Source organism: Erythrolamprus reginae, chromosome 8, assembly GCF_031021105.1.
Source record: "Erythrolamprus reginae isolate rEryReg1 chromosome 8, rEryReg1.hap1, whole genome shotgun sequence".
Lineage (NCBI taxonomy): Eukaryota > Metazoa > Chordata > Lepidosauria > Squamata > Dipsadidae > Erythrolamprus > Erythrolamprus reginae.
In genome coordinates, this window is record NC_091957.1 from 5,500,519 (window position 1) to 5,513,698 (window position 13,180).

The 13,180-nt window shown below is 37.1% G+C and overlaps 1 protein-coding gene across 1 annotated transcript; it reads left to right on the forward strand.

Moving 5' to 3' along the window:
* The first annotated feature begins 9,253 nt into the window (after positions 1-9,253).
* LOC139170988 (uncharacterized) lies at positions 9,254-10,700 on the forward strand. Its single transcript, XM_070758695.1, has one exon. The coding sequence runs from the start codon at positions 9,266-9,268 to the stop codon at positions 10,589-10,591; it is 1,326 nt and encodes a 441-aa protein (XP_070614796.1). The 5' UTR covers positions 9,254-9,265; the 3' UTR covers positions 10,592-10,700.
* The last annotated feature ends 2,480 nt before the right edge of the window (positions 10,701-13,180 follow it).

The following is a 13,180-nucleotide window of genomic DNA, read 5'->3' on the forward strand; positions in this document are numbered from 1 at the left end:
GATAGATAGATAGATAGATAGATAGATAGATAGATAGATAGATAGATAGATAGATAGATAGATACACACACACACAGGAAACCTGTTAGGAGACGTGTCTTTGAGTTCAATCGAAGCTGCTTATAGGAAGGACCACCAAAATCCTCTCCAGATGCTGTATTTATATCCCCTTCCCTGTTTTGCAAAATTATCAAAATAACCAGCACTCCAAATATTCTCAACCACACGATAAACCCAACCAAAAATGATTGTGCTGCAAAACGTATAATGCATGCATAAGCGCACCAGTGTGCCTACCCTCCCTATTCTACTCTCCCCACTTATTTGCAATCATTTCCTATGTTCCTGTCCATGCTTATATACTTATACCTGTTATCTTGTACATGTTTGGCAAACAAACAAACAAACAAACAAGCAAACAAACAAACAAACTGAGTGGTCCAACACATGGCAACTCCAAATCTCAACTAGCAAATGCTCTGTCCTACACATTGGGAAAAAGAATCTGAACTCCAAATACGAACTGAATAATCAAATTATCACAGATAATCCCCACTCGGTTAAAGACCTCGGTATACTAACAACAAAAGATTTAAGTGCCAAAGCCCACTGCAACAACATAGCCAAGAAGGCTTCAAGAGTTGTAAACCTAATCCTACGTAGCTTCTGCTCTGGCAATCTCACACTACTTACCAGATCTTACAAAACTTTCACCAGACCCATCCTCGAATACAGCTCATCTGTTTGGAACCCATATCGCATCTCAGACATCAACACCCTTGAAAATGTCAAAAGATACTTCACCAGAAGAGCCCTTCACTCCTCCACTCAAAACAGAATACCCTACGAGACTAAACTTTCAATCCTGGGCCTAGAAAGCCTAGAACTAAGACGCCTTAAACAAGATCTAAGTATTGCCCACAAGATCATATGCTGCAACGTCCTGCCTGTCGGCGACTACTTCAGCTTCAACCACAACAACAAAAGAGCAAGCAACAGATTTAAACTTAATATTAACCGCTCCAAACTTGACTGTAAAAAATATGACTTCAGTAACCGAGTTGTCAAAGCGTGGAACTCATTACCGGACTCCATAGTGTCATCCCCAAACCCCCAACAATTTACCCTTAGATTATCTACGGTTGACCTATCCAGATTCCTAAGAGGTCAGTAAGGAGCTAGTACAAGTGCACTAGAGTGCCTTCCGTCCCCTGTCCTATTGCTCCTATACCTTTCTTCTATTCCTATATCTCTTCTTCTATTCTTTCATTGATATGTTCTATTACTATACCTTCTTTTCTATTTTACACGGGGCAAAACCCGAACTCAGAACAATCTACACACACACACACAAACACACACACACACATATATATGTAGATTGTTCTGAGTTCGGGTTTTGCCCCGTGTAATATTTTGAGTGTCTATGCGACGTTTCGGTGAAATCACATTCACCATCATCAGGCTGAAGTTATAAGCTTCGTGCTGCTGTAAATATAGTTAAATAAACTATATTTACAGCAGCACGAAGCTTATAACTTCAGCCTGATGATGGTGAATGTGATTTCACCGAAACGTCGCATAGACACTCAAAATATTACACGGGGCAAAACCCGAACTCAGAACAATCTACATACATATACCCGTGAAATCTACGAAAACATATATATATATATATATATATATATATATATATATATATATATATATATATATATATATATATATATACACATACATACATACACACACACACACACCAAAAAAACATATTGTGTATTGGACTAAATAAATAAATAAATAAAAATAAACAAACAAACAAACATAAAATTCTCTGCTGTGTTTACCCTTGTTCGAAGGTCTTCCTGCTTCACTGTTTTATTTTTTTTCCCCCTGTGGCATATTTCCTGTCTGGAGTTACGCTTTGCAATCCAAGCTGTTCTTTTGTTAAGCTGTGACAATGCCGAACCTCTTGTCCGCATTTTAGCGCGGCACAGCACTTTCTTTCTTCTTTACCTTTTCATAACAACAATGCATTGCTTCGCCCACCCACCCTCCAACAGCCACCCGGCCTACATAGAAAAGGTTGAGGGATTTGGCAGAAACCCAGTTGAGAATTCAGGAACAGTTCCTCAATTTTGCAACCAGAGCTGCTGATCTGAGTTTTGGTTGTTTTGCATTTTCGGATATTTGCTGTGAGTTCGATCTTTTGAGATAGTACTTCTTAAAAGCACTAAGATACTTCTAGGAAAGTGGAGACAGGTTCACCTGTCTCAGCCACACCTATGCTGACATTTTCTGCTAACAATAAAGGATTCTAATGAATGGGAAATATCCATACCAGGATATACACTGTATAGGAAGGATAGAATAGAGAGAAGGGGAAGTGGAGTAGCCATTTATGTTAAAGAAAGTCTAAAAACAACACTAATTTACAATACATGTCAAGATCTGGAGACTCTCTGGATTTGCATGCAAAATAAAGAAGGTTCTGTCATTAGAATTGGGGTGATCTATAGGCCTCCAGGGCAATCTGAGGAATATGATAACAAGATGGTGGATGAAATTACCCAAATGGCACTAAAGGGAGATACTGTGGTTATGGGTGATTTCAACATGCCTGATGTTGACTGGAATATCCCCAGTGCCCTTACATGCAAAAGTAAGAATATAGTAGAGGCCTTTACAGGAGCAGCTCTGGCACAGCTGGTTAAGACACCAACTAGAGGGGAGAATATTCTAGATTTAGTTTTTACAAATGGGAATTGGGTTTCAGAGGTCAAGGTGGGAGAAAATTTAGGTTGCAGTGACCATCTATGTTTGTGGTTTGATGTAAAAACTCATTGTGAGCAATCCTATAATGCAACCAAAGTATTGGATTTCAGAAAAACAAATTTTAATGCAATGGGGGAATATTTAGATAATGAATTAAAGGGGAGGGATAAATTGGCAGGAGTGAGCACCCAGTGGACTGTATTAAAAAAGGCCATCTTAAACGCCACTGGACTGTATGTAAGACAAATAACTAAAGGTAAAAGGAAGAAGAAACCGCTATGGTTTAGCAATGATGTAAGGGCTATAGTCAATGAAAAAAAGGCTGCCTATAGGAGGTATAAAGAGTCTGGAAGTATAGCTGATAGGGAGGTGTATAAAATGAGACAGAAGGAGGCAAAACAGATAATATATGCTGCTAAAGCCTCAAAAGAGGAAGAAATTGCCAAATCAGTAAAGAAGGGGGATAAAACCTTCTTCAGATATATTAGTGATAAGAAGAAAAACTGCGGCATCACGAAGCTTAGTACCGGGAATAATACTTGCATTAATGGGAATAAGGAGATCGCTGACCATTTCAATAGCTACTTCTGTTCAGTTTTCTCAAAAGACACCTTACAAAATAATACTATGGAGGGATATAGCATTGCTTCCAGCTGTACGGATTCAGCTCCAGTGATCTTAGAAGCCGATGTCTTAGAAGAACTTGAACGATTAAAGATAAATAAGGCAATGGGTCCAGATGGCATCCACCCCAGAGTTCTTAAAGAACTCAGATCTGTCATTGCTACCCCCCTGACTGATTTGTTTAACCAATCCTTGTTAACAGGAGAAGTTCCTGAGGATTGGAGAATGGCCAGTGTTGTGCCTATCCACAAGAAGGGCAGTAGAGAAGAAGCTGGTAACTACAGGCCAGTTAGCTTGACATCAGTGGTAGTTAAAATGATGGAGACTCTACTCAAAAAGAGGATAAATCAGCACCTAAAAAACAATAACTTATTGGACCCAAATCAGCATGGCTTTACTGAAGGCAAATCATGTCAGATTAATCTCATTGATTTCTTTGACTATGTCACAAAGGTGTTGGATGAAGGTGGTGCCGTGGATATTGCCTACCTGGACTTCAGCAAAGCCTTTGATACGGTTCCACATAAAGAGCTGATAGATAAATTAGTGAAGATTGGACTTAATCCCTGGATAGTTCAATGGATTTGCAGCTGGCTGAAGCGTAGACATCAGAGAGTTATTGTTAACGGCGAGTATTCTGAGCAGAGTCAGGTTACAAGCGGTGTGCCACAAGGGTCTGTTCTGGGTCCTATTCTTTTTAATAGGTTTGTGAGTGACATAGGGGAAGGTTTGGTAGGGAAGGTTTGCCTATTTGCCGATGACTCTAAAGTGTGCAATAGGGTTGATATTCCTGGAGGGGTCTGTAATATGGTAAATGATTTAGCTTTACTAGATAAATGGTCAAAGCAATGGAAACTGCAGTTTAATGTTTCCAAATGTAAAATAATGCACTTGGGGAAAAGGAATCCTCAATCTGAGTATTGTATTGGCAGTTCTGTGTTAGCAAATACTTCAAAAGAAAAGGATTTAGGGGTAGTGATTTCTGACAGTCTCAAAATGGGTGAACAGTGCAGTCAGGCGGTAGGGAAAGCAAGTAGGATGCTTGGCTGCATAGCTAGAGGTATAACAAGCAGGAAGAGGGAGATTATGATCCCGCTATATAGAATGCTGGTGAGACCACATTTGGAATACTGTGTTCAGTTCTGGAGACCTCACCTACAAAAAGATATTGACAAAATTGAACGGGTCCAAAGACGGGCTACAAGAATGGTGGAAGGTCTTAAGCATAAAACGTATCAGGAAAGACTTAATGAACTCAATCTGTATAGTCTGGAGGACAGAAGGAAAAGGGGGGACATGATCGAAACATTTAAATATATTAAAGGGTTAAACAAGGTCCAGGAGGGAAGTGTTTTTAAAAGGAAAGTGAACACAAGAACAAGGGGACACAATCTGAAGTTAGTTGGGGGAAAGATCAAAAGCAACATGAGAAAATATTATTTTACTGAAAGAGTAGTAGATCCTTGGAACAAACTTCCAGCAGACGTTGTAGATAAATCCACAGTAACTGAATTTAAACATGCCTGGGATAAACATATATCCATTGTAAGATAAAATACAGAAAATAGTATAAGGGCAGACTAGATGGACCAGGAGGTCTTTTTCTGCCGTCAGACTTCTATGTTTCTATGTTTCTATATTTCCACAGTAAGCTGCAAGCCTGGTTTTGCTACAAGCTGTTGTATGCAAGCTAAGATCCCCCATGAAGATATTAAGATATTTGGGGGTATCCGAATGGACTTATAAAAATAATAGATATAGCAATCTATGGCCATTATTTCATTAATTTATGTATGGTATGCTAGTATGCTAGTATGTTAGTATGCTAATATGTATGAGTGGTTCTTTAAATTGGGTTTTTTTAGATTGTCTTTTAATATTAGATTTGTTTACATTGTCTTTTTATATTGTTGTTATCCGCCCCGAGTCTACAGAGAGGGGCGGCATACAAATCTAATAAAATATAAATATAAATATAATATAATTTGTAAGGATGTCTAGAATAGTTTTTTAATTGGGTGGCTGCATAAATCAAATTAAAAAGACAAACATGTTAGGCAGACAATGATAGATAGATGGATGGATGGATGGATGATTGATAGATATTGCTGATAGAGTGTGTATGTGTGTGTGTCTTAGAGATACGGATAGATAGAGATAGATAGATAGATAGATAGATAGATAGATAGATAGATAGATAGATAGATAGATATGCATAAGATATAGAAATAGAAATAAGAGATAAAGATACATAATGATAGACAATAGATAGACAGGCCGATATAGATAGATAGATAGATAGATAGATAGATAGATAGATAGATAGATAGATAGATAGATAGATGATAGAGAGACAGAGAGAGAGAGAGAGATGATAGATAGATAGATAGATAGATAGATAGATAGATAGATAGATATGCATAAGATATAGAAATAGAAATAAGAGATAAAGATACATAATGATAGACAATAGATAGACAGGCCGATATAGATAGATAGATAGATAGATAGATAGATAGATAGATAGATAGATAGATAGATAGATGATAGAGAGACAGAGAGAGAGAGAGAGATGATAGATAGATAGATAGATAGAGAGAGAGAGAGAGAGAGAGAGAGAGAGAGAGAGAGAGAGAGATAGGGATAGATACCTAAGATATAAAAATAAATAAAAAGATACATAAAGATAGACAAAAGATGATAGCAGATAGATAGATAAATAGAGGGATGACAAATGATAAATAAGGATATAGAAATAAAGAAAAATATAGGAATACATAAAGATATAATAAATAAATAAATAAATAAATAAATAAATATGGATAGATACATAAGATATAGAAATAGATATAGATACATAAAGATAGACACGAGATAAGATACATAGATGATAATAGATATATAGACAGGTAATAGATAGATAGATAGATAGATAGATAGATAGATAGATAGATAGATAGATAGATAGATATGCATAAGATATAGAAATAGAAATAAGAGATAAAGATACATAATGATAAACAATAGATAAATAGAAAGGCCGATATAGATAGATAGATAGATAGATAGATAGATAGATAGATAGATAGATAGATAGATAGATAGATAGATAGATGACAAGATAATTTGGAAGAGATGGCCTTTTTAAGTTTACTTGATTATAGCACTCCTTCCACTCTCAAGAGGGAAAAGGAGAAGGAGGAATAAGGAGGCCACCATGATGGCACCATTTTCCACCATTTTGAAGAGTATATTAATAGCCATTAAGAGGAGAGGAAAAGGCGGGAAATTTTATATCCACTTTTATTCCTCTCTCTCTCTCTCTCTCCCCCTCCATTCCTCATGTAACTCACCAGGGGTTAACTCTACTTCTTTCTTTCTTTTTTATTTCGAGGGGTGAAAAATACCATTTTTCTTTAGCCCTCCTGAGGAAAATCTCGAGGTGAGGATTTTAGGCTTGATTTTACTCTTCTACTTTTAAACAAAATAGCCTTTCATGTCAGGGTTTTTTCTCCCCTTCATTGACTTCAGTTCCCTCAAAGTCTTGAAGGTTTCCTGAGCTTGTTGAGTTTAAATTAAATCTATTTTATTTCTATCTATTCCTCTCCCCCCTCCACCGCCACATTTTCTAGAATAGCCAGTCATTTTGTAGGACAGATAAAATGAAAACAAGGCCAGAGAAAAAGGAAGTAATTTCACTTTTTTTAAGCATGTTCTTCAACAAAGAAGGAAATATTGAATGGGGCAAATTGAGAATGAGGGCATTGGCATCTATGGATAGGTAGAAATAGATATATTTATATATACATATACATATTTTTATATGTATATTTATATACATACATACATACATACATACATACATACATACATACATACATATGTTTGTGTGTGTATGTGTGTGTATATATATATGATCTACGAAAATAAATAAATATATATATATCAGCAAAAAACATGTGATACACACATATATATATATATACATACACACACACATGTATGTATGTATGTATGTATGTATATATGTATTTATGTATATAAATATAATAATGATATATTTGTATATCTATATCCATATCTATCTATCTATCTATACCAATAGATTAGATGGATGGATGGATGGAAAGATAGATAGATAGATAGATAGATAGATAGATAGATAGATAGATAGATACTAATATATAGATCAAGAAATAGATGATAGTGAGAGATATTGATTAGAAATATAGCTGGTATTGACGGATGGATGGATGGATAGACAGACACATAAATACAAATGTATATTTGTATCTATCTATTATCTATCTATCTATTATCTATCTTTCTATCTATCTATCTATCTATCTATCTATCTATCTATCTATTACCTACCTACCTATCTATCTATCTATCTATCTATCTATCTATTACCTATCTATCTATCTAATATATATATATAATATGTACAGGTAACATATTAATAGATACAAAAATATAGATGAAAAATAGATGTTAGATGAAGGCAGAGATTTTGCTAGAAAGATTAATATAACTAATACTGACATTGAGAGATATAATACATACAGATAATATATCTATATTGATAGAAATAAATACACTGCTCAAAAAAACAACAACGGGAGGAACCCTCAAAGAACACATCCTAGATCTGAATGAATGAATGCTTTGTTCTGTACAAAGTTGATTGTGCACAACAGCACGTGGAATTGAAAATGTCAATCCGTGTTGCTTCCTAAGTGGACAGTTTGATTCTACAGAAGTTTGATTGACTTGGAGTTATATCGTGCTGTTTAAGTGTTCCCTTTATTTTTTTTTTGAGCAGTGTATGTAGATGAGAATTAGAGAAAGGTGATGATAGATAATTAATATTTAGATAATTATAAACGTATCTGAAATTGATATAGTTATATAGACGTTGATATATATATCAACGGAGAGGGACGGCATCTAAGTCAAATAAATAAATAAATAAATAAATAAATAAATAAATAAATAAATAAATAACACACACACACACACACACCAGTAGATATATAGATGATCAATATGAATGATGTATAATAGATCTCAATAATATATACAGATGAAATAAGTGCTTGGCCTCATTGCAATGTGCTCAAAAGCCCGATTGGGCTTATTATCAGGGAACCTTAGACTTTAACAAGCTACTTTGAGCATTATAGGTGGAACCTACTGATAAAGGAAAATATTTGTCTATGGGGGTTTGAAAATAATATTTGTAGATCAAGGTTGAAATTAGGTAACATTATCAGTGTTAGGAATGAATGAGTCCACTACCACTGATGATGTTAGCTATTTCCCCCCAAATTATTGGGGTATCAGTGGTAGTGGATTCACTTATTCCTAACACTGATAATGTTACCTAATTTCAACCCTGATCTACAAATATTATTTTCAAACCCCTGTAGACAAATATTCTCCCTTATCAGTAGGTTCCATCTATGATGCTCCAAGTAATTTGTTAAAGTCTAACAAAGTCGGGTTATTCAGACACCAGGTAGAGCATGTGATGCTGGACAAAGGTGGCTTTCTAATTATTAATTATTAGGGAGGCTATGGAGCCTTTGCGGAAAGGCTTTTCAAAGAAAGCAACAAGAGCTTGTTTTTCAGGAAACGCTCCAGTTGAAACAGACACACCTGTCAAACATTTGTGAGCTCAGGTTGCTCAGGGTTCCATTGTATTTTTACACGGTTGAAGGGATTCCTTGTAAAAACTATTTTTTTAAAGGGAGGGTCATTTCTTTTTAAGGAGGAACAATGTAATTTCACTTAATTTTCTCAAACGTACATATGTATTTTGTAGCAACATCAAAGGAATAAGATGCCTCGTTTTAAGAGCAAGATGATTTGGATGACCATCCCTTTCCTAATTCTCCTGTTCTTCGAAATGTACCCGAAAAAGCCGTTGGGCCCAGCCCGACAAACCCAGCTAAACGTGAGATCTTGCAGAGGTGAGTTGGTCAACGGTACCATCACAGCCTTAAAACACAACAAAACTTTGGTTGTTTCATTGTACCATGACGGGCGGCAACAAAACCTCACCCGGGCGATTGCAATGGTGCATTACAAAAAAATCCAAGATCTTTATTGCTGGTTTTGTTGCAGTCGTAGCAAACGCATTTCTGTCGTTCGGGCCAGCGTCGACATCCATCCAGAGAGATTTGGTTTTCCGGTTGGCGCAGCAGATATTGTGTGTTTGGAACCGAAAGGATGCTTCCCGCAGTATATATCCATTCATCCCTCCACCAAAGGATCTGTGGCTGAGCTGCCGTGGTTTGAAATCAACAACCGGATTGCCAGGACTTCGTTTGTGATGGAATACACCGTCTGTCTGTCGGTCATGCCCGAGAATTACGACAACGCCCTGCAGTTTGTGCAGAGCATGGAAATGTATAAAACCCTCGGGGCCAAGAAAGTCTACCTTTACAAAATGAACTGCAGCTCGCTCATGGACCAAATCTTACATTTGTATGTTCAAGAAGGCATTGTGGAGGTCATACCTTGGCCAATTACTTCCTATTTGCGCTTGCCTTCTTTTTGGTATTCTTATCAGGACTGGGGCTATGGAAAAATCACCATTCTAAACGACTGCCTTTACCGTAATATGTACCAAAGCAAATATGTGGTTTTTAATGATATCAATGAAATTATCCTTCCCCTAAAACACCCAAATTGGAAAACTATGATCGACAGCCTTGAGGATCAAAATCCAGGAGTTGGCATCTTCTTTTTTGAGAGTCACTTTTTCTCTCAGAACGTATTTTCAGCTTTGGATAAATTCAACATAACTCTCTGGAAAACCATCCCGGGGGTTAACATATTGCGACATGTTTACCGCGAGCCCAATAAGCCGCAAATCAATATTTTGAAGAAAATGATTGTAAACCCGAGGAGCGTGGTTCAGACGTCTAGCCATTCTGTTCTCAAAGGATACGGTCAGACGCTTGAAGTATCCAGGGACGTAGGAATTCTTTACAACTGTAGGAAACACCGTGAAAATGAATTTGGGGAACATTATCTCGTGCGGGACGCAGCCATCTGGAGGTTTAACGTATCGTTGATTAGCAACGTTAATAAGGTTTTCAATCAAGTCCTCGGCAATCGAAGCGATAACATCTTCGACTTCATTTGGCGCATGTTCTTGGGAAGCCTTGCAAAAATCTTTTAAAAGGTTTTTGTTTTGTTTTTTCACTTGAACAAAGTTGCCCAACAAGGAAGTGGATTTCTTCAAGTAGTCTGTATGTGTCAGTTATATCTTCAGAGGAAATCAGAAGGATTAAAAGTACAATAACTTCTTTATATCCTGCCTTTGTGGAAAACAGTTGTTTTATCTGCTGTTTAATAAAAAGAGTGTTGACTCAAAAAAGTCTTCTGTCATAATGAACATTTTGAACTGGTTAACATCCTCCACCACTGTTATTCTATCCTAAACAATGAATGTACGTATGGAGATTGTCCATCATACAGTTCATGGTTGTCCCAAAGGTGCTTTTTCAACTGGACTTTCTGGTTTTACTTTGAAGACATTTTGCTTCTCATCCAAGAAATTTTTTTGACAAAGCACCTTTGGGACAAAAGAAAAAGAAAACCCACCGAGATTTTTAATTGAAAGCATCTTTAGGCATCACGCCTGTTAACAATGAGATTGTCAAGGAATTTTAATTATTTCAGAGTGGGCTGAGTTTGATATCAAATTGGGATAAATAACGTTCGTGTAGCTAGTTCTTCAAGCATCCCGTTTTTTCACAGAAATGGCTTCTGTTTGGACAATCAAAAATTACCTGTGGCTCATTCCTTGGGTTTTTCAGCAGAATTTATCAGACACAAATTATATTATTACTCTGATGTCAAGATGCCTTTTCTTCAAGATCTCTCTATAGCAGGAACATTTCAGGGAAGCAGAGAAAAAATAGAGACCAGGGACATCTTATCTCCATATCTGTGAGAGACAAGAATACATTTTATATGTTCTTTTAACTGCCTGATGATTACTCAATGCTGTTATGAAAGCTTTGGTATGCGAAAGAGATTGAGGGAGGGATAATTGCCTTGGGCAATGGAAATATTGCCCACATTTTATGTCTGTGGTGCAAGAAAGCCATGCTAATTTGACATGTGAGTGCATGTCACCAGAGAGATCAGTTTGAATTATGATGTAAGGGTTACAAAGGCTTCAACCGTAATTGAATAAAAACTTACCAGTGCTCCAGCATTTTCTTTGGTTGTTTTTCAAACTAGTGTGCAGTGCTAGATTTTGACCTGCATTGAGCCTATAAATTGTGATCTTGTTAGACATCTTCCCATAGCATGTCCACGTTCCTGCTTGTAACACATTACACTCATATTTTAATTTTCGACAGCATTGTGTCAGGTTTCCACCTTGCCATAAATGCTTCGACTTTGGCAGAGTCCTCAAACATGGTTCTCATTTAACTATACATTTCTTGGAACCTTCCAAGATGCGGTTTGTTGTAAAAATACAAAACCTCGGATTGCTGAACCATCTAAGATCTAAGAATCATCCCAGGACTTCTTATAAACAATTGTCTTTTCACCCACTCTGGAAAAACCAAGCCTTGAAGGAGACTTTACGAAAAAAGAAGATGCTTGCAGTCAATCAAGCCACGAGTGACAGAGAGTTCGATGGTTGACACAGATTTATCAAGAGTCTGAACCAATTGCATTATGGCAAATGACTCCAAAAAATTAGAACACTTAGAGCTGAATGGATTCCAAGCAGTCACTCTACAGCCTCATAGTCCTGAATTATTCATATGCCTCCTTCAAAAAAGAACATTTCAGTTTAACCGAAGGGGAAACGCAACGGGAAGAGAAAGAGAGCTGAGATCATATTCACAACCCAAGGTTGATGGCCTCCTTGTGACCAGGTTTGCAGGGTCAATAGCTTTTAATCGATTAACTAACATTGATAACTGTAATCAATTACAGCTGTGGCCTCCCATTATCCCAGCAGGAGGAGAAAAGGTAAGGATAGCATAGCATTAGCAATAGCTTTTAGACTTATATACCACTGACAGCCCTCTCTAAGCGGTTTACAGAGAGTCAGCCTATTGCCCCCAACAATCTGAGTCCTCATTTACCGACCTCGGAAGGATGGAAGGCTGAGTCAACCTTGAGCCTACTGAGATTCGATCTGCCAAACTGCTGGCAGCCGGTGATCAGCAGAAGTAGCTGGCAGTACTCTATTCTAAGCACTGCACCACCGAGGCTCTAATAAGGATGGCTTCCACGCCTCTATAAACCTGTTATAAGTCAAGGACCAGCTGCAGTTGCCTTTTCACATAGCTATGCACCTCAAAGGTCACATAGCTATGCACCTCAAAGGTCATGCTGGATTGGCCTCACCTTGACTCTGGCTTGACGCTTTTTTCTTTTGGCAATGGCCATTGTTTGCATAACATGAGAACGCTTTACGAGCTACAGTACTCCCTAAACCCAAAGTTGTTGATGGATTGATGGAGGTCAACAAAAAGACGTTTAGCCAACATTCACCTTACAGGATTCGTATTTAGGTGGAGCTATGCGCGGTACAAAAAGACAGAAAAAAAAGTACCCAAACCTTGGTTGGTGATGATAGATAGATAAATAGATAGGTAGGTAGGTAGGTAGGTAGATAGGTAGGTGGGTAGGTAGGTAGGTAGATACATTCATACATAGATAAATGGAGGGAGAGGAAGATTTATAGATAGAAAGATAGAAAGATACATTCATACATAGATAAATGGAGGGAGAGGGA